General features: G+C 41.0%; 1 protein-coding gene across 1 annotated transcript in view; it reads right to left on the reverse strand.

Annotated features, from left to right (window-relative positions):
• The window catches only part of LOC119372308 (laminin subunit alpha-like), a 40,674-nt gene that overhangs the window by 12,239 nt on the left and 5,934 nt on the right, over positions 1 to 22,501 (reverse strand). Inside the window, 21 exon segments of the mRNA XM_037642782.2 lie at positions 4,881 to 5,011; positions 5,447 to 5,629; positions 6,184 to 6,338; positions 8,494 to 8,679; positions 10,306 to 10,422; positions 11,100 to 11,193; positions 12,240 to 12,366; positions 13,040 to 13,197; positions 14,438 to 14,554; positions 14,638 to 14,828; positions 15,427 to 15,594; positions 15,678 to 15,789; positions 16,407 to 16,511; positions 17,339 to 17,490; positions 18,378 to 18,521; positions 19,520 to 19,700; positions 20,437 to 20,537; positions 20,792 to 21,003; positions 21,097 to 21,183; positions 21,520 to 21,647; positions 21,815 to 21,934. Of these exon segments, the coding sequence (XP_037498710.1) occupies positions 4,881 to 5,011; positions 5,447 to 5,629; positions 6,184 to 6,338; positions 8,494 to 8,679; positions 10,306 to 10,422; positions 11,100 to 11,193; positions 12,240 to 12,366; positions 13,040 to 13,197; positions 14,438 to 14,554; positions 14,638 to 14,828; positions 15,427 to 15,594; positions 15,678 to 15,789; positions 16,407 to 16,511; positions 17,339 to 17,490; positions 18,378 to 18,521; positions 19,520 to 19,700; positions 20,437 to 20,537; positions 20,792 to 21,003; positions 21,097 to 21,183; positions 21,520 to 21,647; positions 21,815 to 21,934 (2,969 nt within the window).

Genomic DNA, 22,501 nt, shown 5'->3' on the forward strand with positions numbered 1-22,501 from the left:
AGCGCCCGATTTTTAAGAAAAGAAATGCAAGCAAACCAGATGAAAATTACTGTTGTGCAACAGAAAGAAGCCCCATATGTGCCCATTTCTTTTCAGCCGCACATCTCGCAACAACCTTACATATACTTCAATACTAAAAAATACAGCTTGCCACCTTTCCTGAATGCATCAGCCAACAAAAGTTTAACTTTGCCATACTACAAGTAAACTATTGCAACAGAGAGAGAAAGTATTACGAATAATACTGCAAAGATAAATTTGAAGTGCTGCTGAGAATCTGACACAGCTCATCACAACTACTGACACCTATTGCAAATAAGCATAGGTCCGAAAGCCAGACACGCTTATAAACCATTCTTCTTGGCTATACTCCTACGAGCAAAAGCATGCAGCTAATCTACAAGAACTTTGTTGTACACAGTGTCCGCAGAAGAATTGAAGCTGGCACTATGAGAATACTATTGGCCTACTCAGGGCGCACAAGCTCTCGAAATCTGCGTCGAACATTTAGCAAAAGCTTAATGTATGATCTACATGCTCCATGCTTAGAATTTAATGAAAAAATTGCTTGTCATTAATTTTTAAAAATATTCCTAAGCTCTATTTAAACCTTAATAATAAAAACGCTGGTGTAAGAGAATACGGCTGCTCCAGGGAGAGGTGCTCTATCCGCATAGTCACTTCGCGTTGAGAGTGCAGCACGTAGAAGGGTATACGAGCCGCCCTCTGTGATGGTTGTCAAGATAGCGTGCGCGCCAGCGATCGCACCCTTAAATTCAAATTTCAAAGTTGCTGCTCGCGCGACAACTCCCCCCCCGCTCGCATCTTTTCATGCTCGTTAAACACAGGCGGGGCGTTTCCTGTCTGCTTCGACGGCAGGCCTCCCGAGCGGGGTGATGTTATCGCATGCACCCTCCGAGCGACGGAAATGGGCCGGCTCATTGATGTCTGCTTCAGCCGCGTTCGTTGCCCCCGCTCGCGCGCTTTTACCCACGGTAGAACATACAATGCGCAGGGTGATCTTATCAATTTGGACTTCATACAGGACATGACGGCGACGGATTTGGACTTCATACGGGACATGACGGCGACGGCAACGGCGGCAAAAGTCGCCGAGACTGTCCATATAATTGCTATTGCAATAATAATATCTGGGGTTTAACGTCCCAAAACCACGATGTGATTATGAGGGACGCCGTAGTGGAGGGCTTTGGAAATTTCGACCACCCGGGGTTCTTTAACGTGCACCTAAATCTAAGTACGCGGGCCTCAAACATTCTCGCCTCCATCGAAAATGCAGCCGCCGCGGCTGGGATTCGATTCCGCGACCTTCGGGTCAGCAGTCGAGCGCCATAACCACGAGACCACCCTGGCGGGGCAAAAAAGTTCCGTCGCCGGTAGTCGAACCCATGACCTCTCTTTCCGTAACAACAGATGCCGGGCACACTATCCACTGCGTCACAGTCACACACCTTTTTAAACCTTCCATTAGCTTTTGGTAATGTCTTTTTTTCTGTTGATAGGCACATTGGTTGTTGTGTTAGTGGAGCTGCATACCACTCATTTAAAGGAAGCTCACAGGGGCTGAAATTTTTTACAGAGTAGCATTAATAGCTGTTGACAGGTATTTTTCAGCAGTTTTAGGTGTAGATATTCCATCCTATTTTGGATTTGAAGGTACTCCGTGAAATATCAAAAATATTTGAAGGGGTAATTTATGATAGATTTGCATCCTTTTTTGATAAGCATCAAATAACAAAAAGGTCAGTACAGTTTTCAAAAAAATAAATCAACGGAACAAGCTGTACTGTATATCAAAGATAATATAATCAAAAGTATGGAAAACAAGAAATACACTCTTGGGCTCTAATCGATCTTCAAAAGGCATTTGACTCCATACAATTCAAATCATTGGTTGGTTCATAAATTATCGAGGTATGGGGTGCATGGAGTCGCACTACAACTTTTTAAAAGTTAACTTGAAGATCTTTATCAATTTATACAAATGAATAACACAATTTCTACAAAGATAAATTAAACCAAGGAGTTCCCAAGGGTCCATACTGGGGCCACTATTGCTCTTGCCTATATAAATGATACTGTCAATATACCTCATTCTCCTGAACTTATTATGTACGCTGACGATACGAATGTTTTCTTTTCATCAGACAATTTAATATCACTTGAGGTCAGTGTAAATAATTATCTAAGCCATCTTTCAAATCGTTTAAGGCAAAATTAACTGCGCTTGAATGTGAATAAAAAAACCTTTATGATATACCGACCTGTAAACAACCTATCAGTAACATAACTGTAAAATTTGAAGGAAATTGCATCGCACACATTAGGGAACAAAAATTTCTTGGTGTGTGGTTTTAGGAGCAATTAAACTGGAACACACATGTGAATCATCTGATTGCCACATTAGCACGAATAGTTGGTTGTTTTTTCAGAATAATGCACTTAATCCCATTAAGGTTAAAAATAAGTATGTACTATGCACTCTTCCATTCTAAAGTAACTTATGGGATGTTAGTCTGGGGAACGACATCGCAAGGGAATTACCATAAGCTAATAACTATACAAAAGAAAATATTAGGGGTGTGCGAATATTCGAAATTTCGAATATTTTTCGAATAGTGTTTGCTATTCGATTCGATACGCACTGGAATTTTACTATTCGAACTATTCGAACTTCCCAAAAACAAATACAGTCAACGTTCAATTGAAAGTGACTTCTTCAGATTTTCAATGTGCTTCACCTCATTACATTCTCGTATTGTGGCAAAGCTGCCTTTCAAGCTCCGTTACGGTCAAACTTTGCCAAGACACAGTCAACGTCCGATTGGAAGTGGTTCCTATTTTTATATGCTTCACTCATCACCCCGGCATTGTGACAAAGCTGCCTTTCAAGCTCTGCTGCGGTCGCAAATGTACTAACTCAAGAAAACGGTGGTTCCAACATGGAGATGAAAGATGTGGCATAGGTGGGGGCTCAATTAATGCTGTTTTGGACTGAAATTTGGGCAGGAAGTCCGAAAAATCGGGAGCTGAAGCTTTTTAGCATCCAAATTTCAGATGTTCTTATATATCGACGTCTACGAGGCAGATTTGGAACTCCGGACTTGAGCACACCCTTGTCCGCCACATCAGTTGGGCTTCCGCAGAAGATGAAACAGGAGGAGAGGCTGAAGAAATGGCATCTTTGCCTATCACGTGTAAAGTGTTGTGGCACACTTTGGGCACCAAATCATGTACATAAATAAATTCGGCCTCTACATTGCTCATTCTTGATAAGACAACTATGAAACACCACTCTGCCAGTGCTTCATCAACTAGCGAAAGAAACACTTTCATCTTGCTATCTCATAAGAATATGCTAAGAATCCCTCTAACTTTTTTTTCTGCAATTTTGCTTCGAGTATTAGAAAAATATTCTAGAACTATTCGAGAAATATTCGAAAAATATTCGATTCGATTCGCACTCACACTTCAATATTCGAATTCGCTTCGCACCCAAAATTTTGCTATTCGCACAGCTCTAGAAAATATTGCACTGTTAGAAAATACAGGGGAACCTACAAACTTGCATACTGCTCCACTATTCATTAAACATTCCATGCTCAGGATAGATATATTATATCATTTTAAATTGATTCAGCTAATTCAAAACAATAAGCTATATGAAGAAAGTTGCTCCGAAAGACCACACTACCGTTTGCGAGAACAAAAGAAACGAGCTCCTAGAACAAGAACCAAGCATGGAAAACAATGTGTTGCGTACCAGGTACCTCATGTTTTAAATACCCTTGCAGATCAATTGAACATTAAGGCTTGTACAGCGACCTTTAAAAAACAAATAAAGGACTTATTAATAACCACCAGTATACATTATCAAAGCTAATTAGTGGAGGTTCATGCCTCGGCTAATGCTTAAATTGTTCATAAATTTGTATTTCGATTACATTAACAAACAGTGTAATCTCAGTGCATGCACATGCATTTTGCGTTTCTCAGTTTTGAAATTATTGGTCGATTTTGTTAAGTTGTGTATTTCTACGAGAGCGACCTCTAATTCAGTATTTTGTTTGTGTGTGAATTTTATGTGTTAGTACTTGCAAGTTGCTTGTTGGCCATTTCTCTGAAACCAATGTATTGAATATATATATATATATTTTGGCTGTGCTGATGTCGAAGCTTATGCACTTTCACGAACTGTGGAGGGACAGGGGCCTTTGTCAGGCTGTTTGCCTTTAGCCCTTGCCCCTGCAGTGAGCTCTGTATTCTGCTTACTGTGAATAAAGTACTACTACTACTACTACTACTGTTTGATGTGTGATGAGCCCGGCTTTCATTAATGCAGCAAAAACCAGTGGTCACTGCAGTGCATGACATGTTATGGAAGGAGAGGTCAGATCCTGAAGAGATATGATTATTGCCTCCCTAATTTCGCAAAAACTTACCATTCTTACTCTTGAATTGATGAGCTTTGCACTACACTTAAAAACAGATTTAGACTACTTCTCTTTCTTTCTGGAAAGAAAGCGTTTGTTAATTACATAACTGGAAGCTAGGCCGTTCAAAATAATAAATTATTTCACCTTGATCAATACGTGAGCTTGTGCACCTTCTGGATAGTAATGATGTTTGAGAAAATATTAAGTAGTACAAAAGTTTGAGATTAAATATATGAATGGGGTGGTCAGCATATTTGACAGAGACCTTATGACACAGGACCATCGAGAGGATAGTCAGGACAGCTGGGCATCACTCTGGATTTATGCCAGCTCCTGACTGCGTTCTTGTAACAGAAATAGCACTGCTTGTCATATAATAAAGATGAACTTGGGCCTTGCTCAATGACAATTCCAGTAGATTACCTGTCAATAACAATCTGGTGCCAATTGTTGTCAGCAACATATTTATCATTCCGAATCTCTTCTATTCCATCGCCGAGGTTGATAAGAAGCACAGGGTAGCCATCTCTCAATACCAGGCCCATGAAATCACCCTGAAAAGCACATGTGCAGTTTGAAATTTTACTAAACTACTATCAATATAGCATAAAGGTATCAGTATATAAGAACATCGAGTAAACTGCGATGACTGAGTGCAAGAACAATATTACTAAAAAATAGCCAGTGATTACACAAAAGGCTGACAGTTGATGATGTAACAAATTTTGTTTTCTTCACAAAACTACTAACTAGCTGTTACTATCGTTGAGAGCACCACGTGCAATGGATACTTAGGTATAAATTAATTTTCTGTATTCCGATTCTCACTGTATTTTCCGAGAGGAACTTAGAAAAAAACATGGTACTCTAGTAGCAACAAGTGTGTCAGTCACCAAGTTCTCAACGAGAGCCATATCACTTCCCCAAAGACATACCCAACATAACTCCCATCACTTAATTCTGCAAAACAGTGTCTGGAATATGCTCACCTCACGAGAACGTTTCGCTCTTGGCTGAGAGCTTTGACCATTTCCAAGGTAAAAGAGCGTGCCATCAGGCCTGTCTGTCTTGACGTGCAGAGACAGGTGAGTGTATGTTGCTGCCTCTTGCAAATTTTCAGGATTCTTTAGCCGGACCCACTCGTTGCCGTTGAATGCCATGCCAATCTTCACCTGCAAGCGTACACACAAGCAGTACAGAAGAGGGAAGGAAAAACAAGAGGGACTAGACATTGAGGCAATGGGCCTTCATGGGTTGTTTGGCGGTGCAAGGTGCTTAGAGTCTTCGCTGGTGTGCAAGACATGCTCAAACACTCAAAGGAAGGTAGAGGAATTCAAGCACAGTGGCTGGGATAGCAGGGGAGCCTGAAGAATCGATCAGTGAGCGACTTCACCAAAATGCTCGCCTTTCAACCAAAGCAACCATATGCGACAGTTGCTTTGCAACCAACCAACCAACCAACTTCTGTCAGTTGCCTGTGTGACTTTAAGTCATGCAACCTCAGCTACTGCATCTGTTTACACATTACCAGCAGTCCTTAGCACCTGGCTCAGGCTGGCAAGGGTTTGATAATTGATTGCTAATGTTGGCTAATATTGGCTTTCCACTATTTTAACACGAAGCTTTGTCTTCATTTAATCTTAGTGCGATGACTGAGTTGTTTACGAATCTCATTTTTTCCTTCATAGTAATTACTCTTGCGCAAGCCAAGCTCACGTGCACTGACCCTGTTAGCTTCATCCTTGGCAAGGGCCACCTTGCGACGCAATTCTTCCAGTTGCTTCTGGATGTCCATGGCATGGTCCTTCATGGCCTTGTGCCGTTGGAGCAGCCGGTTGGCAAGCCGACCCAAGTCTGGCTCAGGAGCCACGACACGGTCAACTGAATACAAGCAAGCATGCAGTCACCACAAGTACATACAGTGACCAAGCCCAAGTTTCTTATGATGGCCTCTAGTGAAACGACATGAATAACTTTTACACCTTTTGTGATAGAACTTCCTGGTGTAGCTAAAAAGTGTTAGTTTCTGAACTCTGCATGTGACAACGCAAATTTCACATTCTGGCATATTTTAATGAAAAAATGTACTTTGCAGTGCAATAAATTAGTTATTGAATATTAAATGCCGGCTTTCCCTACCTTGCTCTAGATGCTACAAACTCACACACTAAAGCCGTATGGGAATAAAGACCTGCCTAAGTTGGACCGGCCTTTACTGTGCAGCTTCTAATGTCGGGCTGGTGTATGAGGAGAAGAGCTAAAATGTTTGATGGGCGACTTGTAACACTCGTTAAAAGGGCACAATATTTGTAGCTTTTCAATCACACAAAATGTGGCATGTGGGCTTTTCATTTTGCCCCTGCTTATTTGGTGACCTTAAATCATTAATAATAAGGGCAAAAAGTAGCAGTGAAACAGATCTTTGGGTACGTGCAGCCATAGGTCGGCAAAAAATGTGGAGCTCACTCAGGCTCACTCACGAAACATGTCGTACCGTCAGGGGTCACTCGGACTCAGACTCACCAAACTTTTCCTCATCGAACTCACTCGGACTCAGACTCACTATAATTTTTCTCACGGAAACTCGGACTCAGACTCACCAATATTTCATTCACTCGAACTCACTCAGACTCAGACTCACGGCTGGATCTGAGTCTGAGTGAGTCTGAGTGAGTCGGCTCGTGAGTCCGTTAGCATTAAAAAACCCTTTTCTACCGTAATGTCAATGTTCTTTAACCAATATCTCGCATAACGGTGCGCTACTTAGCACCTTTTGATCTCGTACCTCAAATACGAGTATCTGAGTTTGCAGTTCAATAAGGACCTTTTTATTGAAATTCATGACTCAGACGAGATATTTTTACCAGTAACTTCCTGTGAAAAAGTTTGCGAGGGGCGGTCAAGGCACCTCCTCCCCTCTCCCTCCTCAAATCACGGCTCTGATCAATAAATATTGACTGACGTATGAACGGTAGTGCGTAGAGTATGCGGGAGTATACGGGAGTATAAAAGTGAGCGACATAGGGCTGATAGTAATGCTAAAGTTGAGTAGATAGGACCATAGGTCGGCAAAAATTGTGGAGCTCACTCAGACTCACTCATGCAATATATTTGCCCTTGGGCTCACTGGACTCAGACTCACCGAAAATTTCCTCAACCAGACTCACCGGACTCAGATCACCAAATTTTCCCAACCGAACTCACTCGGACTCGACTCACAAAAACTTACCCACCGGACTCACTCAGACTCAGACTCACGTCTCGATATGAGTCTGAGTGAGTCTGAGTGAGTGACTCATGAGTGAGTTTGCCGACCTATGCGTGCAGCACTTCACAATGTTTTTAAATGAAAGACAGTAAAGAAGGGGACGGGTAGCATGTTTAAAAACCTCGTGAGGTGCTGCACATATGCCAAGATGAATACCTGCCAATTAGCTCAGTTTCATACCCTATTGAAGAGCATGGAGCAGTGGTAGAAAATTCATTTGCTTTCTGAGGAATGAGCCACGGTACTATAGCTTCATTCGCGAATTGATATGCTTGAGGAGAACTTCCTCTTGCCCTAGTTGGTATTGCTTACTGTATGACATTTTGCCGTGTTTGGGTCTTTCTTGTGTGTGTTGTCTTAACTAGCGGCAAAATGTCATGCAGTAAGTGATATTACGCTGGAGCTCCTGTGTCGAAAACAAAATTGTCTTGAATAAATAAGCAACAACAGTTGTAAATACATGTACCACAAAAATAATGAAATAAACTTCAAACTTCACAACAACAACAACAACAATAATAATAATAATAATAATATAATAATAATATAAAATAAAAAATAATAATAATAATAATAATAATAATAATAATAATAATAATAATATAATAATAATATATAATAAAAACAACAACAACAACAACAACAACAACAAACAACAACAACAACAATAATAATAATAATAATAATAATAATAATAATAATAATAATAAAAGTGGTCTTTGCATTTGTGTACCTTGGCCATAAGGAAAAGAATAAATGCAGACTCACTGTAGCTGCTGGCAGCCAGCAGCGCCTGCTGGTAGCCTACGTTGTCGCTGGAGAGTGCCTGAGCATGCGTGTTTTCACCTGGAAGTCGCTGCAGGATGGCATCAACCTTGTCTGCGGTTTCCTGCACTTGGTCAGCTGCTGTACGTACAGCCGTCACTGAGGCCAGCAGAGCTTCGTTGCCTTCGGCTGTGAAATAGAAAAAGGAAGAAAGAGAGAACCGGACAGTAAAGGCAAACACTTAATCAATCTGCAATATTATGTCACCGTTCTATGGATTGTGCAAAATTTGTTTCATGCCACGAGACGACTTAGTTTCAGAGAGGAGCAACACTGCAGGGGCTGCACAATTTTCCTGTGGTTGAGTTTCCTACAATTACCAAATACAAATAAGACAGAAGTTCAAAGGAAAGTGAAGGCTTGAAATGATGAGAAACTGTCAAAAAAGCAATGCCACTGGAGCCAAACTTTTGACAAGGGAACGTGTCAGGACAAGTCCCCTTGTGGAAACATTGGCTCCAGCAGCATTCTTTGTTCGACAATTTCTCACCACAATTACCAAGGTCTCTTAAGCAGTCCATGAAATTCTTGTGCTGTTAGCCACTACTGCCTCCTTTCAGTCTGAAGCCCTCATACAAACAGGACACTGCATCATTAAAAGACACTGCCAGAGCCAACCGGTAGCATCACTGCGATCTCCTGTAAGGCCCATCCACTGAAATTAGCTCAATTAACTGAAACCTCATTATAACAAAGTTTTACCTGACACAAAAGCACATAAGTGTCTTCGTTACATAGGAAAATTCATTATAAACGTATTTTCGTAACACTGTATCGATGGCAACACTGTTCCTCATTTATTTCATTATAACCAATAATTCGGTATATCCAGGTTTGACTTACATTGTTTTCTATTAAAGTGCAATTTAAGCAACTTTTTTATTACCACAAGCTTATCACAATTATGACATTACAAATGAAATGCTGTGCACAAATGTCTACGTCTATGTCCTTGTATTGCTTAAGAATATTTTATTTTACGTAAGATAAACATTGTGGACATTTCCATACATCAACACAGCACCACAGCTCAACTTACTAATAATTTGTGTCAATCTTTACAAAGTACAAAAAAGCACTGCCTTGCATGCTAAAACACAAGTACAACCAAAAGTGCATGGTGACCAAACAATGCACATGAAATGATAGTAAGTATACAAACAGTGATGATGAGATGCATTATGATGAATTGTGGCTAATTTAATTTAATAAGGTACAGTACTCATGGATTCAAATGCAACATCAATTTTTTTAGCATAACGACTGGTATGTGCAATTGCTCGAGCTAACCACATCATGTCACGACGAATCTGGTCTGAAAAAGATAGTGTTGGCTCTAATCTACGAGTTCAAGCTGAAATTACGCCGACATGACCTGAACTGAAGACGATGGAAACAAAAGTATATGCGCCACTTAGCCCTAAATTGTGCTGTTTCAATCCGTGAGTACTGTACATACTAAACTTAGGTCTGTTAGCACACTGCATTGTTCACTATAATTCCTAAACATACTTGTGATGTTTGAGTGGCTGAAAATGACTCTGAATATAAGTTGTTACTTAACAAACTCACTGATGTGCAGTTGTGAATGATCACTGACAAACAGCAGCCAAATGACTGCCTACTACAAAGAAAGCAGCTTGTAATTTTAAAAAGTTGTTCAGCACTTCGTAACATAAAAACAGCTTGGAATCGTTTGGCTCACTGTGGCATAAAAATTACAGTGCAGCGTGTAAGTATGCTGAATAAAGTTACTTGTCTGCAAATTGTCCATGTCTCGTGCCAAGTCTTGCAAGTCTTTGGCATTCATCTTGTTATGAAGTTCTATGGCTGCAAGCTTTTCAACGGCATCTCCTACTCTTGGCTTCATCTCTGAAAGTGGAAAAAAAAGCATGAGGCATGAGTTAAACGCTGACCTCACAAATCCTACAGATATCGCTTACAGACATTGTATTCGCACAAGCCAATTGATATGGGGAACATGTTTTAAACATTCAATATGGTTGTTCAATGGCTTTGGTTTTAATAGAATTTTTAAAAAATCTGAAAAACTGTAAACCCGCCATGGTAGCTTAGCATGTAAGGTGTTGCGCCGCTAAGCTCTAGCTGACAGGTTCGATTCCTGGAACAGTGGTGACATTTTTAAGAGGACAAAATGCAAAGAACACCTGTGTGCTTTGATTTAAATGCACTTTAAAGAACCCCAGGTGGTCTAATTTAATCCAGAGTCCCCCACTATGCCGTGCACCATAATCATATTGTGGTTTTGGCACCTAAAACCCCAGTAGCTATTATTATATTATTAATATTGCAAAACTAAAAGTGATGAACCAGTGCAGCTGCTTAATTTAATCAGGGGCTCACTTCGCGCTTGCGCATCTTTTCCTTTTTAACTGTGAGACTCAGGTTTAGTTTTTATTACCTTTGAGGTGCGCCCACCACGAGCTGAAATCACTCCCCCCCCCCATTTCTGTAGACCCTGGGTTCCATCATAAATTCTAAAAAGTAGTGTCAGTGTTGCCATTAATAAACATGTTGTGAACACCTACCATAGTCTACGTGTCGTTCCAGTTCCCTTGCATCGGCGAGGAGACCTTCACTGTTGCCCTTAGAGTCAGAAGCACGGTCGATGATACCAACAGACTGAAACATGTATTGAGAGGTCTAGGTCTTCTTATTCATGCAGTGGTGTCCCAAAGACTCAGTGATTGGTTTACAATGCACATTCACAAAAAAATTTTCATATCTCTCAGTTAAGTGCTTCTGAAGAACACTAAACAGTGGCACCTTTGGTTTCTTTTTTTACTTCTGCCAGAGACAGCATGGTTTGGGAAAAAAGAAGGAATTGAAAAGGTTGCCATTTTCTGCCTTCCGTCGTGGGGGCACGGCTCAGCGCTTTTAGGGATGGGGAAGATGGTAGGAAGAAGGAGAGAGTAGCATGGCAAGAGAGTATCTAGTCAGTGCAGGGTAGCCAACCAGAGATGGTTGACTTCGCTTAATTTGCCTGTGAGCCCCCAAGTAGCAGAAAATATTTCTGTCAGCACAGGCGCATTGCCGCCATGTTGCTGGCCTTACTTGTTTGGTGAAAAAACACAATTTTAATATCAACAGGGGAGAGGCTTTTATGGTTTCAAAACGTCAAATTTTGACTGTTTTCAGATTGCATTTAAAAAATGGAGAAGCCTTTCGCTGGGTATTGTTGTGAGAAACAAAGTATTAAAGATACATCAAGATTCAACAAACCAGTGTTGTGTGTCTTCATGTACTGTACTAATGTAACTTGCAATAATAATAATAATAATAACAATAATATAATATAATATAATAATAATAATAATAATATAATAATAATAATAATAATAATAATAATATAAACAATAATAATAATGGCATAAAACACTGGAACATGCCAGCATAAGCTACCTTAAAGTGTGAGTAATGTAACAGTACCACAGAGACCGGCAGTGCATCTACTGCAAGATTTTGTGCCTCAAGCAACAGCATGACACTTATGTAAATGATGACATCAGGCTTCTGTGTCATTCTTATTTTCAATGCATGCTGGTTATTCATTCTCTACGGCATCACAGAAATATCTTTGACTCATCTTTCTATAGCACTGCAGCAACAGAATTGAACAAAAATTTTTTTCTTGATCTCTTACAAACTACAGGAGAAGAAAACATTACCAGGGAATGAGCCTCATCAGCAGCAGCCTTTGCAGCACGTGAATAGTTGAGGGCATCGTCAATCGCTTTGGCTATTTCATCATAGGCAAGTGCTGATGCAGACGTCTGCTTTGTGTCATATAGGATGCTGCAAAACAAAACAAGACGCTTTATGCATCCATGCTAATAAGTGCACAAACACATTATTCTTTCTTGCTACTTACACAATTTGTATTTCTCAATTTTATTCACCTATTTGCTATATTCGAGTAAAAAAGATGCTAACATAAGTACATTGATAAGAAAATTTGCACCTAAGTAAACTTCCTCAAGAGGGACTGGTGATGCAACGTTCTTGCAGCACTGGCTTTGCTATGACCGAGCACCAACTTATTAAAACAAAGCATGCAGTGTAAGTAACATGCAGTAACAGCAAAATGAATCAGCAAGACTCGTGAAAGAAAGGAAAACACGACACGTGCAAAAAGACAGGAGAGTGCTTTACTCCATGACCTTCCGTCTGATTCTTTTACAGGCACCAAGACAATGCATCCTACACATGTTCTTAAACAAAGATACATCATCTCCTTATTAAGAACATGTGTGGGATGAGTTGTGCCTGCAATACATATCAAAGAATCGGATGAGAGGTTGTGAAGCAAACAGTTCGAAGTTTAACACTTAACATGACCATAGCATTACTGACTGTTGAGTACAATGCTCCGTGCATGGATGCAGCATGCAGGCTCGTCAAAACAAAACTAAGGTTGTGACTTGGGCGGCTATGTTCAATCATACAGTTCTACGAGACAAAAACTTACTTCTTGCACTCCTCAGCTTGGTTTTGAAGCCGTTCTGAGTGTTCAACGGCATCGCGGACAACTGGCTCAACTTCGTAGGTCTGCTTCGTCACTTTGGCCAAGGTCTCTCGGAGCTGGTCCACTGAATCACGCAGCCGACGCTCATTGTCACCCAGTGCCTGTAAGCACACACCATGTTTTCAGCACAACAACTGGCCATTATTTCTAAATTTATGCAATGCACTCTTAATAAAGTTTGACAAACCAACCAACGCGTCATTATTTATGTTTTTACTAGGCTTGTGCTAATATTCGAGCACTTCGAATATTCGAACGAATATTACAGTATTCGAATTCACTTCGATTCGAATTTAAGTTATTGGAAATTTCCAAGTATTCGAAATGAGTGAATAGGCGTATATTTAGTCCGCATGTAACCCCCTTGTAAAGATGGTTTCACTGCAGTGGAAGGGTGCCATGCCGTGAATACAACTATCCAGGGGAAATTCACACTGCCGCGAAGCCCCACTTCAAAGTTAAATGAACATGTTACCCTCACATCGATTCATCATTTTTCAAGTTTAAAAGCTTGTTATACCGGCTTATATGCTCTAAGTATAGTAAGTTTTAAAACGTAACGTATTTTGCAGGTTATCATATTTATCGTAACATATATCGTAACATATCTTACAGATTTGGCACTCATCTGTCTCTTACTCTGTCCTATCTTCATGTTTCAAGCTTTGCACCAGAAATAACATGTTTAGCAAAAATACAGGTTATCACTTGCATTCTACCAAAATTCATATCCTACTAATAATTAAAACTGCTTCCACTTCCCTTTGAACCAAAATGACATTTGCACATGCCTTGTTTTAAGTTAAAAAAATATTGTGCAGGTTAGTTGGATCATGACAAATATGCTCATTTTTCTTATAATATGTGATATATACTATTCGAATTCGATTCTAAATTATTCAACCAAATCACTATTCACTTTGAATTCACTTCGAACCTAAAAATTTACTATTCGAACAAGCCTAGTTTTTACTCGTTTGTTTCCAAGGTATCTGAGCACCGAGCCCAACTTCATTGTCCTCTTTGTTGACTCTCCATTAAGAATGTTTCAATATGTCTATATGCTCCCAGGGGATGCAATATGCTCTTACTGTAACTGTCTTATATTTTGCAGTCTTTTGTGTTCACACTCCAGGGTTATTAGAGGCACTGAACACCCACCGCCATCGATGACTGTCCTTTAATACTATGATGAATACAACAATGGTCAAACATCCTCTGAGCAATGCCAACATGCCAAAAGTTGTAAGAAATTCTAAATTTCATTAGAATGCAGAAGAAAAAGTAATTTTCTGTGTTTTAATTCAGTGTTCTGACAAATACATGCCCCAGGGCACTCACATCAAGAGCTTTATCTGCATCCAAGTTAAAGCCAGAGCACTGGCGCAGCAGCTCCTCGCCTTCTCTCAAGAGCTCCTGGGCCTTGGACTGCAGCTCTTCACTCTGAGCAACTAGGCCCTGTAAAGACAAACAAACCAACATACATAAATATCTTTCCCACATGAAATGTACCCAACATGCAGCCTGAATTAATTAGTTACCCTGAATGGTGAGCTATTAGCCATGTGCAGCAGCCCCGAAGCCTTGCGCATCATGGTGTTAGCACGTGCCGTGTGGTTGGACAACTCGTGCAGGCGGTCTTCCAGGTCCTGCTGCATGCTGCGCCTGAGCTCAGCCAGCGTTGCATTGTTCTGCACCACAGGCAGCGAGAACTGCTGTGCTTGCTCCAGGGCTGAGGAAGTTGAGAAACGACATTCGAATGAATGCATGGCACTCGGAATGCTTAACTGATATTGGATATTTAGGCGTAACAAAGTGGATGTGAAGGGCGGCCATACCGGGAATGGTGCAGGTGTTCTACAGACATTAGGAATACTACTCCGTCACTGACATGTCATGCAAGATCACCGTGTCATTTGCGCATGCTTTTGCGCATGCTACATAACATATTGACTGTGCCATGAAGAGTCCAAATGAAAGGACACATCCATAAAAAAAAAATGGTCGGCTGGTGTTCTAATAGCCTTTACCATTGCAGCAGCATCACATCCTGTCTTGGAAAACCAAACTCGATGAATCACAGATGCAGAGGTTTGTGACTAAATATTTCACTCTTTTACGAGCTCGGTAGATGAAGGGACTTGAGAGAAACCATTATTGACTCTTGTTAATTGTCTCTGTCTTAATAATCACCAATTCAACTGTGAATCCCTAGGAGCACTGCCAGTCTTTGTCCTGCTGTATTGCAATTATATGTTATGTTTAATGTGACTCATGTCATGGATCTGTAAAGAGGTTACTGCGCAAATGGGCAAATACAGATACCAGACCTTCACGAGCCTCAGCTAGGTCATCCTCAGACTGCCGGAATTCGGGAACGAAGGTGGTCCCATTGAGTCGCTCAGTGATGCGCTTAGCTTCTTGCAGCATGGGCTCAATATTGCTAGCAGATGATGTGCTGAGGCCTTCTGAGAATGTCATCAGGTTGTACAGAATGTCTGCAAGAAAGAGCACCTTTGTAGGAGTGTCTTGTGCCTCCATTTGATCGAGCCTGCAGTCGTATGTGTGAATGTGCTCTTACCCTGCATTTCTTTAATGGTCTTGTTGACATCAGCTTCCTCTTGTAAAGCAGCCATCTTAGTAGCAAACGCTGCATTGTCATTTGTCTTGGCAGAAGAAAGGATCACCGACATCTAACAAGAAGAGAAAAGTTTTAATTTACATAAAGCTATGCCACCAGAGGACTATGGTCATTGAGTTCTGTGAAAATCTCCATGATGGAACAAGTTTCAACAAAGGCCTTCAGTAGCCACAAAGCTGCCAAAAAGACACAACCTATACACTTTTCTCAAACAGAAAGCATCACAAGTGAGAAAAGATTTGTCCTAACAATTGCTTTTCTGGCCAAGAAGGGCTAGGTGGCCGCAGAGCAAGGCCGAATTAATTTACTATGAATTTAAAAATTTCTGCATCCTTGTGTTTTCACAGTAGCAAATGGCTTTTCTTTGTAACTCACATGAATGACAATAATTTGCTTTCATTGTATTCATTTATGATGTTTAGCAGGCTTTAAATTGGCATGCTTTAATTAGTAGAGTGTCTAAATGTGCTGTTTACATTGTGTCAAGAAAGGGAGCCTCTTAACAAACATAATTTCTCAAAGGGTTACGATGCGAAAGAGTGCCAAGTATGTATCACCACTTCACACGCATATTGCTACTTTACAAATGAACAGTGTGAAAGTAGAATTCTGCAATATTTGATGTGATGCGAAAGCAACAATTTATATAAAAAAAAGCTGTTCACTCACACTCTTGCGTACTCCATTGCCAAAAGTTTCCAAGTCAGAGACATTCTGTCCTAGTGGACTGGCACCTTCTGCCTCACGTTCTGTTTGGAATGTCTCAAATTGAAGCTGCAATAAAAGCAATGAAATCGATTAGCAGTATTACAGGCTCCAACAGACATCCTGTTTTGTGCTACGTGCTGTAACCACACAATTTCCTACCTAAACACAGATTAGTTTTGTAGCATGTTGTAAGAAATAGAAAAAAGGCAACTATAAAGTACTGGCATTTTCTGAGCCATGCAATGAAATCCTTCAGAAGCTTTTAATAACCTCACTGGATGCCTGAACCACTTGTACATCATTATTTTCATATGCACAGTCTGTACAATTTATTAGTGAATTTTAGTATAGCTGAAAGCAGCAAATGCAAGAATTCTGTGTTAGCGTTACATGCTCCATGCTGCGCATGTGCAGAATGTAAAGGCAGCCATATCTCTTACGTACGTACACTAGTTTCGTAATATAGAGTGTGGCACTAATGCACTCAAGTGGGGCAAGAGGCAACCCCTGCCGAAGTAAGAGCAGTCCACTTCGGATTTATCAATTTGTCGGCCTGCACTATTAAATTTATTCATTCACCAATAATGCTCATACTTGATTTAGATTTGAGCAGTGATGCTTCACAAGTGACATACTGTGGATGAAATAGTGTCATTTTCAGGATAAGCTCTCAGTTAGCAGTGCAGAAGGCTTAACGAGAGTATTTGCTGCAACCATGTCAAGATGGCATCACCACCTATATCTAGTTTTTTGTGGATTCAGCCTCATGGATGGCATGAGGCTGAGCGCAATCATTTAAAGCAATAAATAAATAATAAACGACTGAATTCCATAATGACACCTATCAAATAAATTAACAACACTGTATGTACTGCCACTTGTGTGGCACGTACCTTGAGGTCATGGCCAGTCTGGTTGACCACCTGCAGCCGTTGATTGGCCAGGTATGTTGCTGACAAATCTTTCACCTCAAACTGAATGTCACCAAAGAGATCTGCCAACTGGTCTGTGTCATCCAGTAGGGCATGCACACACTCGCCGCACTCTGCAGATGCAATGTAAAACGAGGCAGTTTTAGTACTTTTGAACAGCATAGATGTTTATAGCACAAGTAAATAAGCAGTCAGCAGTCAAACCTCTGATGGGATGTGTCAGCAGTATCTCATCCTAGCTTCTGCTGACACCAAATTTACTAGGCGCTATCAATACAGCAGCTAGAATGAGACTGCCTTAATCCTGTGTAGTAAAGTTAAGTAACACACAAATAAAATATTGTCAGAAATAGGATTATGGGTAATTATAGGATATATAAACAAAACAAGATGCCTTTTTCTGCATATTTTACTGGTTAGGCTTGTATACTTTATTTAGTAAAATCAACCGACCACAAATTACAATTATTTCATTCAAAAATGTAATTGAATAGCAATCATTAAACTTGTAATGGATTACTTTTACATCGCTTTTTTTATATTAACATTGCAAATTACAGCAAATAGAACGAGTTTGTCTGGCTCTTTTAGTGCATCACACAGGCCTTCCGTACGTGCGCTCGCACTGTCATGAATTAAAAGCCCCCACTCAGCTCCCAGCCTCGCCTGATGTTCTTATGCATGCTCCGGCACTATACTCCCTTTGTCCTTGCCGGACAGCACATTCGGCAGCAGCAAAACAATGTGTACATGAGCCATGGTTGTTTCCAGCATTATCACTAATGCTCATGTACATTTGAGATTGTACTCTTCTTTGCATCATGCAAAAAGAAATTTACAATGTTCAAGAAAGTGGAAGTACATCAAAGCATGGCTTGCATCAAGCGATAACATGTTTTAGCAACAAAGAAAGATTGTGTATCAATATGAACTCAAAATAGAATGGCATTTGTTGGTGAACAACGAAAAAGCCAATTCTTATTGATTGTAACACACTCACCATGGCATCCCTGCCGCTCAACAAAGACCCATCGGTGTGGACAGCTGTCACATTTCTCCCCGATCACTCCAGGCAAGCACTGGCACTGACCCGTCTGCTGGTTGCAGACAGCACCAGCCGAGAACTTGGCAGCACAGTTACACGCTGAAAGATGTGCAAGCAAGAAGTGCACTTTTTTAGCAAATCATACACGATGAATCATGACGATGAATACATACCAACTCGCCCAGTTTTCTGCTTTGTTATGTACAAATAGCAGAACTGGAATGTATAAAATTAACTGCAAGTGTTGCGAAACAGTGGCGTTGTATAGCTTGGCATAGGCACCGAGTTATCACTCTGCCGAAGGGAGCTGGGGCCCAATTTTCCTGCAGGGCACAGCCACCCGGCAAAATGTCTGGCTTTGGGGGGGGGGGGTTCTTGAGCCCTCTAGCCCCCCTTATAGATGGTGCCTGTGCTGCTTGAATTATGTCCATATGTACATGCAACAATGCATGTTAACATAATTACAGAGTTGGGCAAAGCGCAGCACCAAGTTGGCTCCCCAATTAGCCATACATGTGCTTAACCTGCATTATGCTGAGTTGCGCTGAAACAGTTAGACTACAGGCTCATGCTTAATTTCCCTTTCATGCAGTATAAGTATTGTGATTGTGAGGACCTGTGACACGTTTGATGCGTATGCATGTACGCTGGTCATAATGCCCACTCATGATACAGCACGAGACGTTCACACCAACATGACTAATCCACTTATAGGTGCAGTGTTTATGCGTAAAACCTATAATGTCAAATGGGTGGAGAGAAGTGAGGCAGAAATCACATATTTTTTTTTTTTTTTACACAACACACCTGATAATGTCAAGCTGTCAGTGACACACACACATAACTATCACCTTCCCAATTGCTAGGCTGCCTTCACTTCTCAGTGGAGACCTAAACTGTGCTGCAAGGAAAGCCAAAGTGCAAACACCCTCTGGCTCCTATCGTTATTTGCATCTACCTCGAATTTTTGCTCCCGGCCAATGCTGCTTTTTTGCTCACAACCAAAGACGCCAACATCGCCGACACTGGAATTACTGTGAACCAAGCTCTTTAATGCAATCGCGTTAATAGTGGCAACTGGGCATTCAAGCACTCACAGATGCAACCACTGGTGGAGTAGCGCCAAAATCCTGGCTCGCAGGTTTCACAGCGGAGACCTCCAGCACCAGGCTGGCAAGGGCACTGGCCCGTTTCCAGGTCACACTGCTTCGACTGGGAAGCCAAGCCGCAGTCACAGGGACGGCAACCCTGGCAGCTCTTGAAGCCCCAGTGATTCGGCTGCACCGCAATCCAGTGACACAATAAATACCACTATATATCTGCACAGTGCGCTGACTTTTCAAAACTGCCCTTTCTGAGAAATCCGCATGGATTTTCTTGGAGATTTGTGTGACAAATGGGTGCGTGGCAATTTTCCCTATCAAAACTGTCTCTTGTACAACACAAATCAGTGAAACCACAAATCACTTTTGCACATTCTCTCGATAGGTGAGCTTAAAGTGAAGGTTTTGCAACACCAATGTTATGTGGTCCTAGCGTGTCATGATGGAAGGTGTTGAGGCCACTTCCACACTTCTCAAGTTAGGCATCTAACTGTTAACTCCTTGTATTAGCTGAAGGTGTGCAGACAGGGTAACTGCCAGCAAATGTGAGAGGCTAAATCCATCTGTATCTTACTACTCACACCTTTGATGCATGTTACAGAAGAACAGCGCTTACGGAACACTTTCTTTATGATCATGCCCTGTAAGCCCTCCTATAGAGTTGTGAAATTATTGGCATGTGTTTCAGGAACAGCAGTGCATGGCACCAATGTTGACATATGTGCTATAGTGGTTTGTAAATGACACAGCAGACAGTTGAACATGTTCTCACAGATCAGTTAAGAATTGTGGTGAGACTGGCACGTTGAAGTGATTAAATTGATAATGGTGCAACAATGTGACATTTTCACATGCATGTGCACGATGGGATAAGTTCTGAGAGGCATGTAAGATACATCGTAAGCACTCACAGCACATTGGTCACAGTACTCTCCAATGACATTGTCGTGACAGTTGCAGGTTCCTGAACTTGCGTCGCAAGAATGCATTCCACACGTGTCGCATGAGCACTCTACAGAAGCAAAGGGAAAAAGAAAAACCACATAAGTACGTATGTCCTGTGTTAAAGCAAAGCTGATTTCCAGCACTTTCCTCGAACTGTGACTCAGCACTTATAACAAAAATACATAAAACAATTTCTACCGAGTGTATCTAGAGTCAACATCCCGGGACAGTGAACAAGTTTTCTATATCAACACATTTGCTTCACTTTTCACTTTTGAGGAAGTCGAAGAAAAATTCTGGAAAGAATCCAGTGCCACTCACTGCGGCAATTCTTTCCCCCAACGGCATCACCATAGAAGCCAGGTGCACAGATTTCACATGCTGGGCCGAAAGTGTTGTTCAGGCAGAGCACACATTCGCCACTGACTGTGTCACAGGAGGCAGGGTTTTCAGGGTCAATGTTGCCACTGCACTGGCACGGCTCGCAGCTGCTGCCAATTACGTCAGGCTGACCAAAGTAGCCAGCGTCACACCTGCGTACAATAATTTGTAAATAATTGTGCCAAACAGAGTTAGACAATGTTGCAAACCAGCTGGCCCAATAATTTTGACCTGTGTATACTTACACATCACATCGAGCCCCAAAGTATCCTTTTTTACAGTTGCAGCTGATCTCTTGACCACTTGGAGACACCTCACAGCTTTCGGCAAAGCTGCAATTACACAGAAGAAAGTAATGCAGGTGCTAGAACAGGGAAAATTATTTACATAACAATACAAAGTAGATAGAACATCACTATATTATAGCTATGCTCAGCCAATGGAACCATGTTTTGATGCATTGAAATATTAATGCAAAATTTCATTAGAAAATCTTTCAAAAAAGGCATAAAGCTCTTTAATTACTTCGTAAGACTGAGCTAGGATCTCCCTCCAAAGCTTTATCAAATATACCAATACAAGCTGAGCACTGTACTGTGAGTGTGAACTAAGTTGCTTATCCTATCTCAGAGTGTGAATGAGCTTCTACAGCACATTGAACAACGCACTTGTTTGATGGGGTTGGAATCGGGCAGGCACAGATGAGGCAGTCATCAGGGTTGCCTCTGGTGGCGTCACCATGGTAACCGGGCAAGCATTTCTCACAGTGGTCACCGTAGGTGTTGTCACGACAGTTCTAAAAAATTGAGAGAAAAAGTCTGCGGTTAGAATAATTAGGATCCAACAAGTCTACAAAGCACCTTTTCTGTAGTGCGATTTTCTGAACAACCATCAAAGTTCTCGAGGTTCTCGAAGCATCAGACACAAGCATGAACCGTCAGAGCTTTGAGAGAAACAACTCACGAAGCATTTCCCAGTGACAACATCGCAAGTGTCACCATGGTTGTTGCACTGGCAAGGAACACAGAAGCCCAAGTAAGGAGCGGTCCTTGTTCTTGAGCGGTAGTACCCGGGTGCACATTCCTGAAGTTCATGGAGCACAGGCATTTGGAACATGAGACAATTTACATGTGGCAATAACATATCATGCTTGAATCAAGCCTAAAAACATGCACGCTGTTACCACAAACAATAGCATATTTGTACATTTATGGCACCGCTGTTTCTTCGCTTTTTTTTTTTTTTTCAAACTGAATGGTGCGAAATTTCCAAAGGAAAAGGAGGAGCATAGTCTGTTATGAACTCAGATCAGATGCAGGAGTCCTGTAAACAGTATAGGTTTTAACGTCTAACCTAAACAAGTGGCACAGAGCAAACAATTGCAAAGAAAGATCACTAGTTCTTTGACAAGGCCCTTGAAAACTAAAAATAGTGCTTCATTAAGTTTTAAAGAAATGTATGGTAAAGCTTTATGCTTTAGAAACATTTTATATGGAATTACAGTATCTTATTTTGATGAGAAATTATAACGCTAAAAGCTTCTGACTCTCCTGAAGCTTTCAGATCCTTCTGAATTTTATTAAAATTTTTATGGTCTTAACAAAAAAGATATGCACAGGAAAGTGACTAAAATTTTACTTTTTTTGTTAT

Source organism: Rhipicephalus sanguineus, chromosome 10 (genome assembly GCF_013339695.2).
Source record: "Rhipicephalus sanguineus isolate Rsan-2018 chromosome 10, BIME_Rsan_1.4, whole genome shotgun sequence".
Taxonomy (NCBI): Eukaryota; Metazoa; Arthropoda; class Arachnida; order Ixodida; family Ixodidae; genus Rhipicephalus; species Rhipicephalus sanguineus.